The 20,290-nt window shown below is 56.6% G+C and overlaps 1 protein-coding gene across 1 annotated transcript in view; it reads left to right on the top strand.

Moving 5' to 3' along the window:
• The first annotated feature begins 263 nt into the window (after positions 1–263).
• TAFA5 (TAFA chemokine like family member 5) overlaps positions 264–20,290 on the top strand; it is a 160,442-nt gene continuing 140,415 nt past the window's right edge. The window contains exon 1 of the mRNA XM_053585786.1: positions 264–501. Coding sequence (XP_053441761.1) covers positions 390–501 — 112 coding nt within the window. The 5' untranslated portion in view covers positions 264–389. The remainder of the gene's footprint in view (positions 502–20,290) is intronic.

Here is a 20,290-nt window from a genome sequence, read left to right as displayed (position 1 = left end):
TCCTCTGCCGGTCCCGGGCTGTTAGGGAGCCCCCCGCGGCGCCGGGAGCGCGCTTCGGGCGCGCCTCTCGCTCTGGTGACGGTGCGCGCGGAGCCGGGGCGCGCAGCGACGCCCAGAGCAGCGGGGCCGGCGTCCCCGGGCGGGCCGGCGCGGGCTCGTCGGGCGCGGGCGCGGGCGCGGGCGCGGGCGCGAGCGCGGGCGGCGCGGGCGCGGCGCGGGGCGGGCCGGCGCGGGGCGCAGTGGGCCGGGGCTGGGGCGCGGCGGTGGCGGCGGCGGCGGCGGAGGAGGATGGCGCGCGCGGGGCCCGCACGTGGAGGCCGGCGCGGGGGCGCGGGCAGGGCCGGCTGCTGAGACGCGCTGCTGCCCCCCGCGCGGGCGCCGCGGCTTCAATGGCGCCATCGCCCAGGACCGGCAGCCGGCAAGATGCGACCACCCTGCCCAGCATGTCCTCAACTTTTTGGGCGTTCATGATCCTGGCCAGCCTGCTCATCGCCTACTGCAGTGAGTACCGCGCGGCCCGGGCCCTCTCGGCCCGGCTCCCAATCTCCAGCACCCAGCAGTCTCCCCATGGGCCGCCCGGAGTCGACGCGGAGTTGCGAGCGGGGGCGCACGGCACCCGGGGCCCCGGCCGATGCTCCGCAGGGCGAGGAGGGCAAGGAGGGCGAGGGTCCGCCCGGGCTACAGGAGCGCAGGCACTTCAGGTTTGGGCGTCTCTGCCCGAGTCTTGTCCCTGACTCCGGGGCAGGGCCCGGGCGCCAGGCCCCGAGTGGCGCGGCCCGTCCCTGCGCGGCTGTGCCCGCGGCTGCCCGGCGTGCTGTGGTCGTTCCCGGCCCAGGCCGGCTTTCGTAGCCCAGCCAGCGGCTCGCCGGCCGAGCTTCATGCCTGGGAGGCAGCAGCAGGTCGGGGCAGGCGGGTAGCCCTGCCGGGTGGCGGCGCAGCGCCGAGTCCAGCGCTTCCCCCCGGCGCCATCCCACCCAGGACAAGGGGGGACGGCTCAGCCCGGAACGGAACGGGACTCGGACTGGGACGCACGGCTGGAGCTTCTGTCTCCTTGGGAAGCGGGCTCGCCAGGAGCTTTCTTTAAAAAAAGAAGTGAGGGGTCGGATGCCAGGAGGGGGCCTGCGGCTGCGGGCGTTTCGAGGGTCGCGTCTGGGACCCGAGCTTATTAACCAGCAGGTCTGGTGCGGGGCTGCGGACGCAGGGCTGGTGCGGGGCTGGTTGGTCGGCATCCCTGGCATAAACTGGGAGTCAGGGTGGATGTGGGCCGTTGGGTGACCTGTAACAGGCTCCTGGTTGCCTGGGGTGAAGGGTGGGGGGTGGTCTGCGTCCTGGACACAGGCTCCGCGCTGGGGGAGGGGTGGTTGGAGTCGAGGTACAGACTCAGGACTGGGTTGGGGTGGGTGGCCAGCGTCCCTGGTACACGTTCTCAGCTGTTTTGGATGGTCAGCGTCCGGGCACAGGCTCACCAGGGATGGCATGGGCTGGTCAGCTCCGTGGTTGTGAGACACAGCTCCTGGTGCCTTCCCATTGTAGCGGGAGGGAAGGACAGTGCCGGGAAACACCTGTCATGGAGAGCTGCCATGGGCGCGGGAGGTGATGGAAAAATATGGATTCTTTACCAAAAAAAAAAAAAAAAAAGGCCGGCGCCAAGCCTCCTTCCCCCCACTGCCACCTCCAGAGCCAGGAGCCTTGTAGCTCCCAGTTCAATCCTTCCCTTGTCCGGAAAATGAGACTGCAGCCGGCCAGGCAAGCAGCTAGGTCCACGGCCTGAGTCCTGGGACGTCCAGCCTGGTGTCTAGAGCAGGAATCCTCCTGCTTGTTTTGGCCTGGCTGTGCATTTCCCAGTAATTGCTGTGGCAGCAGGAGGGGAGAGGTGCTCAAGCTGGAGGCTTCATGGGGTGTTGGGGTTGTAACCTGAGCTGTCTAGTGGGGCAAGGCCACCTTGGGCGCACTATGCACTCACCCATCTCCCCTCAGAGCTTGCCCGCTGCAGGGAGCAGGGCCTGGGGGCTTGAACGACATTTGCACCCTACTCTACGTGGGCCTGCAGCCAGGGCTTCTGTAGGACACTCCCATGCACTGGGCTTCCCTGCTATACAGAAAGGGTCAGTACTCGTAGACTCCCTGTGTTGATGAGCCGTTTGGTTGTCACTACTTCTTAGTGGCACAGGTAGGGTGGCTCATTCAACAGTGTTTGGGGAAACTCAAGTGCCCTGAGCCTCACTGCTGGTTGCCCATTCTGGGCTGGCTTCTAGAGCCCAGGACAACAGGTTGCCTCCCCTCAACCCAGCAGCTCTGCAGGTGGGGAAAAGAACAACTGCTAATTGTTGTTAAGTACGTGACACCCCAGCCCTGTGACTTCAACACTCTGCACACCCCTGTGCCAGTGGGGGAGGACCCTATACCCACTGTCTCGAAATAGCACATCTGCCCTCTCTACCCAGCGCCACATCCTGAATCCCAAGGTATTGTCACTCTGTTCATTCTGACTGCTCACACCTTCCTGAGACGGCTGCTGGCTCTGGCTCTCCTGAGTCGGGTTCAAGAGTGCAGTCGTCTGCAGCCGAGCCGGCGGCCCAGGCACACGGAGGAAGGAGAGATGGTGTCACACACGCATTCATCTCCAGGAGGCCTCCCTACAATTCAGGAAACAGCTCTTCTACCATGACAAGGACATTTGGTAAAATGTCTCATCCCGAGTAGCAGAGATCATTAATAACAGAAGCTTGAGTGAACCACAGTTTTATCGTTGTTTCCATCGCCATGTAATGGAATCATTGACAGTAAGGTAACGTTTTCAGGCACACCCCATTACACTAGAAATGCACTTGGAGAAATTAAAACATTTCACTAAAACACAAAATAGACATAATAATAACTTATAGCTTGGAACTGCAGTCCTAGAGAAAAAAAATACTTCTTTTTGATAAAGCAAATAAAATGCAAATGAAACAGTTCCTATGATTTCCATTCTCTCTTGCAGTGTATCCGGGATGAAGAGGAATAGTTAACGTCTTTGTTTGTAAATTGTTTTTGTTATCAGTAAGGATTTTTATTACCCAAAATGGTTTTGTGTTATGGAGCAGATATATTTGTATCCTATTAATTAGGGAACCTGATAAGTATCATACAGGATTCAATTACCCTGCCTATTAAATCTGTGTTTCTCTGCCACATGTACGGTGCTCACTTCTGGAGCTGCAGAAAAGGAACTGGATGGTCTCTTGGCCTGGTTTCTGGGCCTGGTGCTTTGCCTCTCAGGGCCCTGGAGTCCTCCCTTCCTTCCTGCACACAGATTCCTGTTGCAGGAGCTGGGCTCCACCCTCTGGCTGGAGAAGGACCTGCAGTCTGCCAATTAGGCTGGTTGCTATAGTGACACAGCCTTCTTTTTTCCTACTGGGGAAGAACTGCCAAGAAGAGCAAAAAGGGAGGGGACCCAAGTGGAAAGGCTCACGTTCAAGTACTCGCCCTGTTGACTGTGCACATGGTTTCGACAGAGGCTGGGCTGCTTCTGTTTCTCGTGATGCCCAGGAGGGTTGAGTGCTTGGTAATGAGTGGACTTTAATGAGGATGAGTGCTGACCAGAAAGTTGAAACTCTTCCTCCTTCTGGTCCGAGGAAGCCCCTCTGTTTTTCCCTCAGCAAGTGTGGAGTAGAGAGGTCTGTCTTGCCTAGACGTGGTTCTTGGATGGGACCTGTCTGCCACAGCCAGAGCTGGTGGGGGGACAGTGTGCTATGCTCGCCAAGGAAGATTTGGTTTTTCTGCTCTGGCCTGTGGCTACTGGACACCACAATAGCCAGGGAGAAAATGATGACCTAGTGGGAGGCCTTGTGACACCTGAAGGGCTCTGATTCTTGCTTGTGGTAGTGAAGCAAGGGGAGAGGAGTGCCCCCCTTCAGCGTAGGTTGCAGGTCTCCTAGTCCCAGCAGGTCGTCCATATTTCCATGTGCCAGGGAGTTGTGAGGAGGACAGGCAGTTTGGCTATCTGTTTGATATGGATTTTTTCCCAAATAAATCCTGTCAAAATTAAATTGTGTACCTTTCAGTTAAATCTCATGCTCTCAGCTGCAACTATGAGAAGAAATTACAAACAACTTTTGAATTGTTTTTAATCCATTAGAGTACTAACTGAGCGTGGGCACTCTGGTGTCGCAGCTCCTTTATAAATTCAATTTATTGCATATTTAGGAGAGATTAGAATATGCTACTTTCCTGCTGTTCAAATTTTATTTCTGGAGTTCTCGAAGAAGTAAAATTGAAAATACTGGAGGCTTAATGAAGTGATGCCATTGAGAAGTTTTCTGGCTTTTTTTTTTTTTTCAAATTTCCTACAGAATTTTTATTTCATGAATTTCTGGCAGGAGAAAGTGGGCTGTTTGTTTCTTTCCATTACATAAAGATAAGTTACCTTGTTTGTGAGGTTTTTATTCGTTGGCCTGGAAGCCCTAGGATCTGTGAGGTGGAGGGAGGGGTCTGGACTCATTCACAGGGCTTGCCCACATGGAGACCCCTGGGTGGTGGGACTTCCAGGCAGGTCTAGGCCTGTGTCCTTCTGGGGAGCAGTGCTGACTCATGGCTGGAGGTCTGACTCGGGCCTACCTTCCCTTCCCTCGTCCCCACCCCTGCTCTTACCCTGAGATGCCCTTCACAGTCCCATCAGCACCAATTCAGCCTGGACCTCCCCAATGCCAGAGGACTCTCAGACGCAAAAAGGGAGCTCTGCAGACAGATCTGTTCTGCATCAGGCCTCTCGGCTAAATTCTGCTCTGGAATTCCCAACTCGGGACCTGCCACTCGACATTCACGGAATAAAATATGTAGATCAACTTTTGTGGCATGAAGTATTTTCAGGTGACTTTTATGGGCGTAATTATGGGAAAATGTTATGATAATGTGGCACTAGAAAAGAGAAGAAAAGCCAAACATTAAAATCCCCACTTCTTTATATAGCATCTCAGCTGCGCCGATTTAGAAGGGCTCATTTTTGCATTAAAATGTGGCGCTCTGAAGTTAATGACCTCTAGGGATTGCCACCTGTCACCCAGAGCATTGTCTGTGACGGTCCAACCCTAGACATCAGGGAGGCCATGGGCAAGGAGGACCCTGACTGGGATCTGAGCTGGCAGCTGAAGTGAGCACTGGGATGGGGGTTCCCTGTAGGTCTCTTAGCTTTTGTTTGGGGTAGGTGGCATTAGTGCTGTCTTAGCGGCCCGCATCGGTGCTGGTGCACAGGGCACACAGAGCCTGGCCGTGTCGCTTTGCACACTGTCACGGAGCTTCTCTGTTGACAAGGCCCTTCTACCCCTGGCTGCCCCAATGCTGCATGAGGGGTGGGCTCCAGCCAAGGGCCCACTCCTCCTTTCCAGACTTCTCTGCCCGGGGATACCCTGGAGGCCAGCACAAGCTGCCGGGTGCTGGGCTTTCCAGAAACGGGCCCAGTGGCTGGCGGCAGGTCTGGACACCCGTACTTGCCTCTCCTTCATCCCAGTGTATGTGGTGGAGGCTCCCAGAGGCTTTGTAACGTTAATTTATTCATTATGGTGGCTGGCAGGAATCAAGGGTGGAATTGCTTTTATCTCCAAATAGGCAAGTGGACTCCTCTGGAATCCTCTGGTCCTGTGGCTGCAGGGGCAGTAGGTTCCAAGTTTGCATGCCGGTGGCAGACCTGAGAGTGGTGGTTCTGGGTCTGGCGGTGGCAACCTGCAGCAAGAGTCTTCCTGGAAGAGGTTCCCTGGCTCCCTTGTCTGTGGTGTGTCACCTGCCACAGGGTCAGCCTCCCCTGTCTGCGGACCTGCAGCGAGGCAGGAGAGGTGGAGGACCAACTGCAGGCACGTATGTGAGGCTGGAGACCTGGCCTTGGCTCATTGGCTTCATTAGTAGCTCCAGCCACATACCAGGCCCTGGGGGCACAGACATGGGCCCAGTGGGCGCCCTCCTGAGGCTCTCGTTCTAGCAGGGGAGGTGGATAGTCGGCACACAGCAAAGGCAGAAAATGATGAGGCGAGCAGCCTCCAGGTGCTGTGTTCCTCCCGTGTCACTGCCCAGCCCTCACTTTAGGATGTCAGGGGCCTCCTACAGTCTAGCCCTGAATCTGGTTTCTATCGGGAAGCCTCCTCTTTCCCTGCTCAGCCTTGCAGGATGGCCTCCAGCACAGACCTTGTGCCTCATTGGCATGTCCAGTCCTTCTCTAAAATGCACCTTGCCTGTCCTCTGCCATCGTCCCCTAGACCTGAACACAGCATCCTGAGCCCCCGCATGGCTTCCTTTAGAGTGACCACTCTGCCACCATCTTTCTTCCTGTCACTCACCATCTCCCTTGCTCACGGCCCTCGGAGTTCCTAATGCTGAGCTCTTTTCCTGCCCAATTGAGTCTCTGTTCCTCTGTTCAGCTTGGAGTCTGATCTTGCCTGGACTGCTGCCGCTCAGAGAGGCCTTCAAGAAGCCTCGTGGGAGCTTGGGTTTGCTTTTCTCTTTCACATCCAGTGTCTGTCACCCTCACTGTGGTGTTTGTGCTGCCTGTGAAGGTCCTGCTCCCGGCACTCTCTATGAGTGCTGCTGAACGCAGGAAGGAAAGATGAGCTGGACTGCTCTCCCGCGCTGGCGCCAGATAGCACCTTGTGTCCTGGCCTTGCAGAACCCCCTCCTTCCAAAGCTTCCCCTGAGTACAGTCTCCTAGCCTCCTTCGCTGGCTGCCTGTGTTTATTGTGGTGGCTTCTGTTGGGGTCACTTTCTGCCCCATCTTAGGCTCTGAGTCCTGGGACACGGCTTATTTTCTCCAGGGGACTGACCGGTGGATGTTCTGGGTAAATGGTTTCTGATGGTAGCACCCATTGGGCAGTGGCTGTGAAGTGAGACCACCACCTCTGTGGGCTGAAACTCCAGTGGGTCACATAGTCATGGGGATAGGTCCGTGCAAGGGACTCCAGCCCTGCAACCAAGGGGCAAAAGGGAGGCAGGTTGCCTGGCCAGGCCTAGGGGGTAAAGGGGGCCCTGCTGTCCTCTGATGTCCTCTGATATTTGGGGAGCTGTGTGGTCCTGGCTTGCAGGGTGAGCTACCAGGGGGTCATGAAGGGCTGGGGAGTGTCACCCAGCCATCAGGCATGCTGATCTCATGAGTGAAAGGACAAACAGGCTATCCCAGAAAGATAACCTCCTGAGCATCTGTGGCTGTTGCCTCACCTGAGTCTCGTGTGTCTTTACCTGGTCTGTGTTTCCTAGATGAATAAAGGAAGCAAAGTGGAGAGAAAGCAGTGCTCTGGTCACACTGTTAACAGCTGTGCCTTCCTTCCACCCTTCAGAAAGACCTGGCCCCACTGGCCTCTCAGTCACCGGGGCAGGGCAGCCTGCTTGAGTCCCCTTTCTTCCAAGGAGAGTGGGGCCATTCCCTGGCACAGGCTGGGAGGGGACTTGCAGGCCTATCTGACTCTGGGCCTGGGCTCCCTCTCAGATGGTCACAGTCATATTCTGCCAGCCCTGGGGGTCCCCAGAAGGTGCCAGGCACCAAGGCCCTCGGTTCTGCCCACCAGAACAGCTGCCTGCTGTCCACACAGGCTAGCATGAGGTGTGATTCTTTTGTTTCTGGGAGGCACAGCTGCCTCACTGCTGGCCGTCTCTGGGCCAGCCCCTTCACCCTGGTTCTGCACTGATAGAAAAATCTCTAGAAAAGATGGCATTTCTGCCACAGCACAATCAATAAGGTGGGAAGAAGAAAGCGAAGCACCTCGTGGGGCAAAGCAGCTGACTAAGCCAGGGGTATGGCCCAGGTCCAGGGTTTCTCCCTCGGGGTCTAGGGCTGGGGGCGTGGCTACGAGGCTGGGGCGTGGCCGGACGGCTGGAGAGAGGGGGGCGGGGTTGAAAGGAGAAGGGTGGGACTGGAGGACTAGGGAAAGAGAGAGTAGGCTGGAGTAGGGCTGGAGTACAGGGAGTGGAGCGGTAGGGAAAGGGGCGGGGCTGGAAGATGGGCGGAGCTGGAGGGTGGTCGGGGCTGGAGGGGGAGGAGGGCTGAAGGAGCAGAGGTTGGGGCAGGGCTGGAAGACTAGAAAGAACACGGATGGGGGCTGGAGGGCTATTGTTTATACAATCCTCAGGGATTTTTCAGGTCCTGACACTTTGTGATCCAAAAGAAGAAAACAAAAGGTCATGACATTTCTGTGAAAGGGGTAGGGCTTTCCCGTTGCCCAGTGAGGACCATCCTACCCCTCCCTGGGTCCTGGCCTCTTTCCTGGGCCCCTGCAGTGAGGCACCACCATTCTCACTCTCCTTAAAGACGTCTTGCTCTAACGTTCCTCCAATGCAGGGCTACTCAGACTCAGGGCAGCACTGTGGTCATTTGGGGCTGGGTCCTCCCAGTGCAAGGATGGGGGTCCTGAGCAGCACCTGGGCTCCCTGAGTCAGTGCCAGCAGCCCTCCTCCTACTTGTGACAACCAGAGATGTCTCTAGACCTTGCAGAATTGCTGGTTGGGAACCCTGCTCATTGGTGCCTTGCCTGTGGGTCCCGAGCAAACACTTTGCCATATTTCCCAGTCTGTGGAATCAAGGCTCTTTGGTCCTGGGGTTCAGTGCCAGGGGTTTGCTCTCTTCTGTAGCTTAATGGGCCAGTGCAGTGTCTGAGGGTGGTCAGCCTGTGGCCCGTACCCTGCAGGTGTCCCTCACCCCAGTGAGACCACTGCTGTCTGCATGCAGGTTCTGAGCATCCGTGTGGCAGACTGTCTGGGGGGAGGGGTGTGTCTGCAGGTTTCCGCCAACTTCTGTTTCCCAGAGCTTGGAACAAGGCAGGGTTCATGAGCTGCTTGTGGAGTCTCTTCTCTGTGCCTCTGTTCTCAGAATCCCCATACTGCATAACCATTTAGAGGCAACCAAACATCCCTGGACCCTCAATGCTGCGGCGGAGACTGTCGGCCTTTCTCTTCCTGTACACAGCACTTAATTGTACCCACCTTTTTGAGAGCTGGCTGAGTCCCAAGAAATGATTTCTGAGATGTCTGAGGTGTCTAGAGCTTGTGGGAACACATTGCATAAGTGCCTTCGTCTCCAGAAAGTGCTGCAGCTGGTGGGAGTCTTGCCTGCCTAGAGGCAGCCTTGTCCACTCTGGGACCTCGAACTTGGTCACTGTGCACCGGCTAAGCTGGGCTCTGTAGCACCCAGGGCCTGCCCTGGCAGAGCTCTTAAGTCTGCTGGGAGCCTCGGTGCTGGCCCTCTGACAGGGTCTGTCTCATTCTGTGACAGCTTCCTGTTCGGTCTCCCCTCCACCCACTTTTGTTGCTGAGTCGGGCAGTCATGTTTGCAGAGCCTTCCCCCTCCCTGATCCTCCTGCTGTGCACGGGCATGAAGATGTGTCTTCTGGTGTGTCAGGGAACACTCCTAACACACACGTGTACACACCCGCCTGAATCCACCTGCAGCCCCTGATCTGGCCCCTGCAGTCACGCATCTTTACATTCTCAGGCTCAACGCATCTTAATCCAAACCCCTGTCTGCACCTCCTGGCCAGCAATCCCTTCCCCAAGCTGGGGAAGGCCAAGGCTGTCCCTCTCTGGGCCTCTATTGCCACCCGGCATTGGTGGTGCCATCATCCCCAGCCCTGATTTTACAGTGATAAAGACGGGATGACTCAGAAGGTCTGCCTGGTTCTGTATCAGCAACCACAGAATCAAAGTCTGTGGCCACAGTGTACCAGCAGGCTTACCTGGGCCCCCTCTCCCCGACCCCTTCCCTGACTGACACCAGGGTAAATGAGGACTGTTTGCTTCTTGCTTCAGTCCCCTGGGCTAAAGCACTGATGGGATTTTGCTTGTAGATCACACAATGAAGTTGAAACCTCACTCAACAAATACCTCCAGTGTGTTTTCAAATGGGGGCAGGCCCGGGGGCCAGTAGAGGTGGTGCAAGGTGAGCTGGCGTGGACTGAAGACCAGCTGTCCCTAGCACACAGTGAGAGTGGACCCCGCTGCCCAGGAGGCGTGTAGCTGGCCACCTGCCATGTGCCCACTGCCACTCTGGCTGTGCTGGGGAGTAGCCCTGTCAAAACACTGCTCATGGTTAACAGTGTCGACTCGAGCTTTCCGGAATGATGTCTCTGATTGAGGAGTGAGTCATCTAGGATCTAGTTCATAGTAACACCAGGGAGCTGGCTGCCATCACAGTGTCCCCAAAGCTAGCCTGCCACAGCCACTGAGGGCTCCCCTGGGGACAGGTGGGCAGGGGCCAGTGGAGGGGGTGTCCAGTGGCAGGAGGGTTGCTGGGCTGCTCCTGTAGGGCGCCAGTGTGGAGAAGGCTGGGTGGATGCCTCAGATCTTCAGGTGGCAGTGTCACTCTGTTCAAGTGCCCCCTACCTGGCTCCTCCACTGCTGTTAGCAAACCCCGGGCCTGCTTGCTATCCAGTGTCACTGTATTTTCCAGCTGTGTCTGGACTCAGGCTCCCTCGGTACAAGATCCAGCAATAGGATGGTGCTCAGCAGAGGCCGACAGCATGAAGACAGATGCGGTCCCATCTGCTTCCCAGCCGGAAGCTCTCCCGATGTACATGCATCTCTCAGAGGGGAAGGGTGATTGAGGGCACTGGGGAGATGTGAGGGAGAGCTGGGGACACAGGTGGGAATGGCTTGGGGTGGAACTCTGCTGACATCACAGCTCTGGCTCTAGCAGATCCTCTTAGGGGTGTAGGGGGTGTCCAATGGCAGGAAGTTGCTGGGAAGCTCCTCTCAGGGCCCAGGGGAAGGCTCTGGCATAGGGCTGTACATGGAGACAGGTGGATGCTGTCAGCACTTTGGGCATGTAGAAAAATGTTCGAGGCATGAAGGGGGCCCTTCCTTTCTCCACTGGGCAGCCTTAAAGGCCTCAGGAAATACACATTTTCTGGGAGATGGGGACTGAGTCTGAGCCTAGAATCTGCTAAGGCCTCCTTTCTCTGTCCCTTGCTGGCCCAGATATGTCCCAGAGGGAGGGCTGAGCCATGTTGGTGGATGGGGCCATCTCCTCTCAACCCAGGCCCCCAATGTAGCACCCAGCACAGCACCCGGCCCAGGCCCCCCAACACAGCACCCAGCACCAAGGGCTACAAAATGGGCTACAGAATGGAAGAATGGGTAGGATGGAGAGCTGCAGAGATGGGTGTGCAGTAACTTCTCAGGATACCTCATTCTTCTGGCCTGTCTTCAGGCCTTGAGCTTCAATCAAGAAAGGCCAATTAATGGCATCAGGGGCCTCTCCCACTGTCCCTGCTACCAGTCCATGACTCAGTGGTTATCATTCTCAAGAGGGTTTTCACCTGATGTTTCAGAAAGTCTGTCCTCGTATCATGCCAATGAAAATCTCTGGGTCAACTTATCATTGTTAGAAGTCCATCGGATAGTGAGAGCCTTCCTGGCCTGGTCAGTCTGAAAGCAAATGAGCACAGGGCTGCACATGGTCGATGGTCTGGTATTAAAAATTATCAGAATGGATGGAGCTGGAACATATTCTTCTTAGTAAAGTATCTCAAGAATGGAAGGAAAAGTATCCAATGTACTCAGCCCTACTATGAAACTAATTTTTGGCTTTCATATGAAAGCTATAACCCAGTTATAACCTAAGAATATGGGGAATGGGGAGAGGGAGGGGAAGGAGTGGGGAGGATGGGCGGAGGGAGGTTGACAGGTGGGATTACACCTGCGGTGCATCTTATAAGGGTACAAATGAAACTTAGTAAATGTAGAATATAATTGTCTTAACACAATAACTAAGAAAATGCCATGAAGGCTATGTTAACTAGTGTGATAAAAATGTGTCAAACTATTTATAAAACCAATGTATGGTGCCCCATGATCGCATTAATGTACACAGCTATGATTTAATATTAATAAAAAAGAAAGGAATTATCAGAATTATGCTGGGAGAGAAACTAATTCATTGTCTTTTCATTACCTGATGTGTATTTGATTTTATTAAATCAAATTAAAGCAAGGTGTTCTGAAGCATGCCCATACATAGCTCAAGGCCTTGGGGCTTCAGTTGGAGGAGACCTGGGCATTTTCTGCAGTGCTATCATGCACTGAGCATGCTCATGACTCTCAACCTGACTTAGATGCTGCTCAGACTCACACAAGTGGCCTCTTTTTCAAAAAGACACTTTTGTTCTTTCTAAATTATCTCTCTCTGGTAGTATGCCATTATCTGATAGTGTGGCTCTAAATAGAGCTAAACATCGTTGGTGGGTTGTAGGGGATGCATATGAATTACTTGGTGCTAATCCACATTCCTTGGGTCCTGCACCCTGATGGTCCCACTTGCCAGAGATGGAGGGGCCTGCACTCCCTGAATGTGTCTTCCGAGAAAGCCAGAGCTTCTGCAGAGAAGAGCCCAGCTTCCTGGGGAGGGACCTCTAGACAGCAGGTGGAATGTGGTTCATTTGGTTGAACACATCCCCAGCTGTGTGGGGATGTGGACGTGATTGCCCTGGTGTGCTGGTCGGCCTAGGGCATGCTGATTCTGGACAGTCCCCAGACCTCGTGCCAGAGCAGGTGTGGATTAATGAACTTGGGAAGGTTTCAGGACTCCACGCAGAGACAGGTGCCGTCAAACTGAACCAATGGACAATGGTGTGGGTAGCCTAAGGCTTTAAAGTCTGTCTCGGCACCTTTCTGTATTTCGAGACGCGTCTTCTGTCCCATAGTGAACAAAGAGCCTCTTTCAAAAGACTGTGCTGTGGCCAAATTCAGTGCCGGGCTGGGAGCGGGAGAGCACCTACAGGAGGTGGTCATAGTCATGACAGGCTGGGAGCAGGAGAGTGTCTACAGGAGGTGGTCACAGTTGTGACGGCCAGGAGCAGGAGAGCGCCTACAGAAGGTGGTCGCAGTCCGGTCTGCTTTGCTTCCATCTCCAGGGGGGGTTCCTGGATGAAAACAGAAGCAGTTCTGAAAGACAGGCAGCGCTAAATGCCCCAACCCACAGGACAGTGTCCTAGTAGTGACATCAAATGACACTTATGTCATCACCAGCTCCTTGGGCCTTGGATGGTTTCCGTTTGTTGCACCTGTTAAGTGCCCCATTCCCACCATATGCCAGTGCCACGTGGCCTCCAGGCTGTGGGGCAGTGAGCGAGCTTGAGGGTGTCACCCACATGTCCCAGCAGGTCCTATAATCCAGGCCTGGAACCTTGCTCAGAGCACTGCGTCATACCCCTGAACCTGACACCTGGATGCTCACTCTAGCAATGGCCAAGGTGCTTCTGCGAAGCAAAGGGGCAAGAGCTGGCACCTCTGAGCATCAGATGAGTGTGCCCTGGTCTGGAGAAAAGTGTGTGTGTCGGGGTGGGAAGCAGGCAGCTGGGCTGACCCTTAGCTCCCTGAGTTGTAGGCAGTGAGGCCTGTACCATCCTGAGCTTCCGAGAAGCCCTCAGCCCTCTCTGTCCCACCTGGAGCTGGCTCAGAAGGGTAGCTGCTGGCAGCTGCTCCACCCAGCGACAGGTGTTGCCTCTGTGCTCCCAGAACCTCATGTGGCTGGTGCAGCAGGAGGGGTCACTGACCCTGGGGTTGGTGCAGAAGGACAGCAGGTGCAGCAGCCAGTGCTGTGGGTCCTCAGCTCCTCTGTATGTACCTAGAATGTTCCAGGGTGTCTGCCTTCTGGGAAGGGGCACTAAGGTCCTGGACTCTGCCTCAAACAAGCCACTGAGATGCACGTTTTCACAGTGATGTTGAGTTTGAGACGCCTCACCACTTGGAAGTGCTTATCCCATGTGCTCCCCGGGAGAGCGTGTCCCTGCCAGGGTGAGTACTGAGGGTGCAGGTGCTGCATGTGGTCCTTGAGAGACACCCTGCCATAATGTCCCTGGGACGCCTTGACAGGGAGGCAGCCAGGAGATGGTGGCTGCTACACAGAGAAGCCTGGGCTCCCAGAGTTGGAGGATCCGAGCTTGGTGTGACCAGGCCTTTGTGAGATCAGAGGTGACCTCCGGGAGCAGTGCTAGCTCAGTGTGTTCCCTGGTTAGGACCCTGTGGCCATAGCATGGAGCTTCCTAGGCAGCCCAGGGGCAGCTTCATGATGGTCAGGGAGCTCTCCCTGAGACCTCCCCAGCCTTCAACTCAAGGCCTTTTGGCCCAGCACTGAGGGAGCAGCCCAGTGTGTTAGGAGGCCCTCAGGCCTGAGCTCCTCTTACTCAACCTCACAGGGAAGGTGTACCCCTATCTGGTCACCAAGAGGAACTCTGAGCTCCTTCAGAAAGGGGTCTTCTGTCCTGCTGTCCCAAGATCGTGTGAGCCTGTCTGAGGTGTGGTCACAGTCTCTGCATATGCCAGGTCAGAGGTTTGCAGAGAGCAGGCCCTGGTGTAGGTTAATGCAGTCCTTCACAATTGAGTACGAGTGAGGCAGATGCAGGCTAATGCAGTCCTTCACACATCAGTGTGAGTAAGGCTTTGAGGCTGATTTGACTGACAAGGGGTGGTGTGTGGCACAGAATGTCTTCTATTTGACTCCAACTTTGAAGACTGGGTATAGGGATGTTCCACCATTTAGCAACTGTCTAATCCCCTGTCTTTGTACACAGTGACGGAACTCATCCCAGACTTGCACCTATTCTGTGGTCGACTCTTCATTCTTGGGTTCAAGTCCCGTCTAGGGCTCTAGCCTCTGCCTCTAGGTCCTGGTTGAGCCTTCGCACCTCTCGAATTCTAGTGGCATCCCCGCTCACAAGTCTTTCATGACAGGGCCAGATGTGATGGCAGGGGACATGCACTGCCACCCTGCCAGGGCTCTGGCATTTTTGGAAAGGTGTGTGTTGACATCAGCATCCCCTTAGCTACCACCATGTGGATCAGCAGTGAGCCAAGCCTTGTACACAGGGGGTCAATTTTCTCCCTTCGAATCCCCATAGTAACCCTGGCCGTGGGCAGAGCAGGACCAGGAGGCCTCAGCCTGTGCTCCTGACCACAGGGGCTCAGCCTCCCCAGCTTCTGGTCCTCCAGGTCGCTGGGACTGGCTGCTGGGCAGGGCTGACCGCTAAGCAGAGCTTCTGCAGGCCTAGGCTGAGCTGTACACTGGGCTCCTGGGGCTGGTCTCTGCCTCACTTGTCCAGCAGAAAAATTCCCTGAGTGCTTTCCCAGGGCTAAATGGAAGCACTTTCTGGAGAAATCCAGCCTGGAGCCTTCTCCTAGGGCCCAAGGCATGGTCATGGTGAAGAACAGAGTGCAGGGAACTCGGGAGGCCCTGACACCCTCAGAGCAGACCTCTGCTGGAATGTGTGGCCCATGCAGATGGGCAGCTGGCTCACCGACCCCAGGGCCCCCGCCCGAGACCAGAGACCAGGGCCACTCAGTGAGGAACGGTGGGGCTGGTGCTGAGGCAGCTGTGAGCTGGGGGTCCTCAGAGCTCACTCTGTCCATGGCAACCCAGGAACAAAACCACCTCCCTGCCCCCTAGGAAATTGACACCCCCTTGGAAGTCGCACAACCCCTGGAGATGTAATATTGAGGGGCTCCCCCGTCCCTGCTTTCCTCCCTTCCTCCTTCCCTCCTTCCCTCCTTCCTTCTCTAATTACAATATCTGTGTTTGTTGTAGAATGTGTGGAACGTACAAAAAAAATCACACAAGGCAATAAAAAATCATCTGTACTTAAGTGGCTCAGAGTTGACCCAGGTCCATGCTCAGAAGGTTTGTGCTCAAAGCCTGATCTTGAGTGCATGTGTTTTCAGGAAATTGGCATCAGGCAGTTTTGCAAATGTTCCTTTTTAGTGCCGCCTGTGTAGGGAGCCTCTTCCCATGGGATGAGTGGCTTTGAGGAACCATGCGGGATGGGACGGGCATTGTGGTGGGGCCGCTCGCCTTCATGTGAGGAGACCAGTTGTGTTCCTGTCCCTCTGGGAGGCTGGGTGTGGTGAGGCGCCTGAGGGCAGGCACCTTGCTGAGTGGCGCTTGCCACCCATCCGTTAGGGTTATTGTTTGGGAATGAAGACAGGCTTGCACAGTCTGCTGGCTGGCGTGATGCTAAGGGAAAGAGCAGGCGCCAGGTGTGGGTACCTGTTCCAGGCCGGCCTCCAGGTGCTGCTTGGTGGAAAATGGCTGAGGTTGTCTTAGGGGCTTAACTCAGTGCAAGTGGATTTTCCCCATGTGCTGGGATAGGGATAGCTCTCTGAATTCAGAGACCTCTGCATGAGCAGCAGGGCAGGGCGGGGTGGAGGGGCGGCTTCAGGGGCTTGTACCTCTCCCACACCCCTGCCCCGAGCCACCTCTGACCTCCAAAGTGGGGAGCTCCTTGGGCAGGGTAGCCTCGAATAAGCACTGTCCCCTGCTGCTGTGCCTGCCACAGGCGCAACTAGAACCCTGGACTCTGGTCTGCTGAGGGAGTTCACAGTCCCTAGGCAAACAGGTGTCCTGGCCCTCAGGAGGAGGGACTGCAGCCCCGATTGCTGCAGGGCTCTGTGGGGGACATTTTGGGGGCCTTCTTAGGCCAGAGCAGAAACTTCCCTCTAAAGCTCCCAGCTCCAATCCACTCTTTACATGGAACTCTCCTGACTCCATGTGGAGAGACAAGTCACAGTGGCCGTTTATGGAGAGGCCCCCTGGTGCCGGGCAGCTCGGCCTTGCACCGTCTGCCCCTGGTATTGACCCAGTTGTGTCTGGAATGCCCAGCTGCTCAAGGATCCGTCATCTGCACAGAAGACCTCAACAAAGAGAACATTTCTTAAGCCACTGCTTGGTGCTGGCAGGGGCCAGGAACTCCACAAACTTCACCACATTGACTGTCCCAGTGGGAGGCAGGCAATATGATCCTTTTACAGAAGAAGACGCAGAGGGTCACCCCTTGAACACAAGGTCTCCTGGGCCCTGGACCTCACACATTAAACTGTGTGAAGTGCTTCCTGCTCCAGTGGGGTATAAGCTGATGACCGGCAGGGTTACTGTTAAGTCCAGCTGGGGACCAGTTAGGACCAGTTAGGAGGGCAATGGCAGTTGACATCACCATCTGCAGTGGACGTCACCCTCAGCATGCCCTCTGCAGACACGTTCAATTCCCTGAGACCAGCCTCAGGTTCAGGGTTTTCTAGGCCTCGCGGGTCCCTGCAGAAGCTGTTGCGCTCACAGTTGTCTGTTTCGGTGAAAGGACACGGCTGGGATCAGCACCAGGAAAGCTCCCGTGAACGGATCCAGGCACTGACGGTCACGCAGCTCACCGCTGCTCAGTGCAGCCCCAGCCCTAGGCACAGGTGAGCACTCTGTGGGATGTGGCTTCGTGGCTTCGCTCCCAGCAGCTGCCCAGGGCCAGACCTTTCGCAGACAGATGCAGGTTTGGACGGCCCAGGCCAGCTAAGGTCACCATTCCCTGCATACTCCAGCCAACTCCATGTTCCATCCCCAGAATGCTGTGGGTGGCCCCAGGCTGCTGGTCTGGGCAGTTGTTCCCTCTCTCTGCACCTCTACACCAGTTCACCTGACTTTTGTGACTTTCTATGTCTTGTTTTGATGCCAGAAACAGAAAACCGCCCTCCAGGGAGGTGAGACCTGGGTTGTTCCGGCAACATAGTCGTGTGGCCTCAGAGAAGGGGCTCTCCCTCCCCTCAGGGACATGCTGACCACACTGGGAAGGAGGCCAGCTCTGTCCTACAGATGCCTCCTTAGATAGGTGTTTCAAGGAGAGGGCTCTCTGTGTGGCTCCTTCAGGGTCCTAATGTCCATCTGGGGACAGTGTGGTTGGGAAGCCCTGTGACCCTGGGGGTGATCTCTGCCTGGGCTGTGTGTCTGAGACCACAAGGGTGAAGGGCAGGGCCTCTGGAGGAAGGGGCTGGCCCAAGTGCCCACGCCACTGCCTGAGCCCTGACAGGAGCCTGTCCTCATTGTGCAGCCAGGTGGGCAGAGCTGCCCTCCCAGGGGTGAGGAGAGGGCAGGGCGGACCGGCTAGGCAGCACTTCCCTCAGGGAAGACCTGAATGAACAGTGGTCTTTCCTTAGTGCTATGGACAGGCAGGAGGCCCTGACCACCAGGTATCCCCCAGAACCCTTCTGTTGCAAAGGTTAAAAGATTGCTCAAGGTCATCAACATCCCTACAATATAGATTTCACCCAGCAAGTGGTTTTGGGGACTACACATGCCCCCCACTTCCTGCACCTGAGGGAGAACCCACAGCAGCCCTGAGGCAATGCTCTGCAGGGCAGCGGATGGGCCCCCCAGAGTCAGTGCAGATGGACCACCAGGAGCCAGTATAGATGGGTCCCCCAGGAGCCAGTGTGGATGGTCCCCCAGAGCCAGTGCAGATGGACCACCAGGAGCCAGTATGGATGGGGCCCCCCAGGAGCCGATGTGGATGGACCCTCAGGAACCAGGGTGAATCGGATCAGTGCAGGGACTGAAGGGGCTGGAAGTGGCAGGTGTTTTGAAGGAGGAGGGGATGAGGGTCTGGTCCCTCTGGAGAGGCCCTGTTGACTCAGCCTGGAGTCCCTGGAGAATCCTCAGAATGGGGCACTGTCAGCTGGGTGCTTGGTTTCTTTGAAGGAGCAGCCCTGAGGAAACTTCTGGAATGTGCTCACTAGTTTATGTTTCTTTGAAGGAGCAGCCCTGAGGAAACTTCTGGAATGTGCTCACTAGTTTATGACCCCTGTTGCCTAGAACATCTGCCAGGAGTGCAGCCTTGGGATCTCTGGGTTTCCTCTGTCCTCAGAGTTTCCTCACTCTCCCCGCATGTGGGGTCTCAGGGCTGCCCTCCCCGGGTGTGGGGTCTCAGGGCTGCCCTCCCTGTGTGTGGGGTCTCAGGGCTGCCCTCCCCGCATGTGGTGTCCCGGGTGGTGCCCTCCCCATATGTGGGGTCTCAGGGGTGCCCTCCCCGTATGTGGGGTCTCAGGAGTGCCCTCCCTGTATGTGGGGTCTCAGGGGTGCCCTCCCCGGGTGTGGGGTCTCAGGAGTGCCCTCCCTGTATGTGGGGTCTCAGGGGTGCCCTCCCCATATGTGGGGTCTCAGGGGTGCCCTCCCTGCATGTGGGGTCTCAGGGCTGCCCTCCCCGTGTGTGGGGTCTCAGGAGTGCCCTCCTCGGGTGTGGGGTCTCAGGAGTGCCCTCCCCGTATGTGGGGTCTCAAGAGTGCCCTCCCCATATGTGGGGCCTCAGGGGTGCCCTCCCTGCATGTGGGGTCTCAGGGCTGCCCTCCCCGGGTGTGGGGTCTCAGGGCTGCCCTCCCTGCGTGTGGGGTCTCAGGGCTGCCCTCCCTGCGTGTGGGGTCTCAGGGCTGCCCTCCCTGCGTGTGGGGTCTCAGGGCTGCCCTCCCTGCGTGTGGGGTCTCAGGGCTACCCTCCCTGCGTGTGGGGTCTCAGGGCTGCCCTCCCCGTGTGTGGGGTCTCAGGGCTGCCCTCCCTGCGTGTGGGGTCTCAGGTGGCGCCCTCCCTGCATGTGGGGTCTCAGGGCTACCCTCCCTGTGTGTGGGGTCTCAGGGCTGCCCTCCCCGCATGTGGTGTCCCGGGTGGTGCCCTCCCCGTGTGTGGGGTCTCGGGTGGCGCCCTCCCCTGACCCACACCAGCTAGGATCATGTAATAGGGAGAATCGTGGCTCTGCACTTCGAGTGGCCGTGGGTCTGGTGGTGTGGCTGGTGGTGGTCTGGCCTGGGCAGTGACGGTGCGCCAGCCGCTGCACTCACAGAGTTACTTTCTGCATTGAGGCTGCTGTATCCAGGGTGAGGCTGTACCTTGGAGAAGCCGTGGGCAGTTGGCAGTGTTATCCTGTCTTTGTGGGAAACCAAGGCTGGGAATGGCAGGCTCTGGCCCAGGCTCAGCTAGGGAGTGTGTGGGGGCCCAGCTGGACCTGAGGGCTGCCTCCCTGAAAGCCTGTGGACCTGGTGTCCAGAGGGTGGGGGTGGGGCTATCATGACAGACAGCCCTCAGGGTGGCCGCTGCTGCAGTCTGCAGAGAGCTTCAAGGCCCTTTTGATTCCCAGGACTTACCCGTGGTCTTCCCGGGACAGCCCGCTGCACAGGCCTGGCTCTGTGTCGTGGTGTGTGTACTGGTCAGACCAGTGTAACGAGCACGTCCATCACCTTGACAGCTGCCCTTTCTTTGTACTGGGAACTTCCCAAAGCCTCTTTTCTAGCTTTTTGAACATATGCAAGAAATTATTGTTAACCCTGCGTTTCCTGCATGCTGGGGAGCCCTAGAAGGTCCCCTGCTGAGCAAATGGTGCGTCCGAAAACTGCCTTCTCCCCGCCTGCCTCCCCGTCCTTCCCAGCCTCTGGTCACCACAGGCCTGCTCTCAACTAGGAGCTCGCGTCCTCTAGCTCCCACATCTGAGCCAGAACACGCCTGGCTTATTTACTCAGCATGAGGTCTGCTAGTTGTATCTGTGCC

Source organism: Nycticebus coucang, chromosome 3 (genome assembly GCF_027406575.1).
Source record: "Nycticebus coucang isolate mNycCou1 chromosome 3, mNycCou1.pri, whole genome shotgun sequence".
Taxonomy (NCBI): Eukaryota; Metazoa; Chordata; class Mammalia; order Primates; family Lorisidae; genus Nycticebus; species Nycticebus coucang.
Note: the sequence above shows the minus strand (reverse complement) of the source record. Positions and strands in the feature narration are given on the sequence as shown.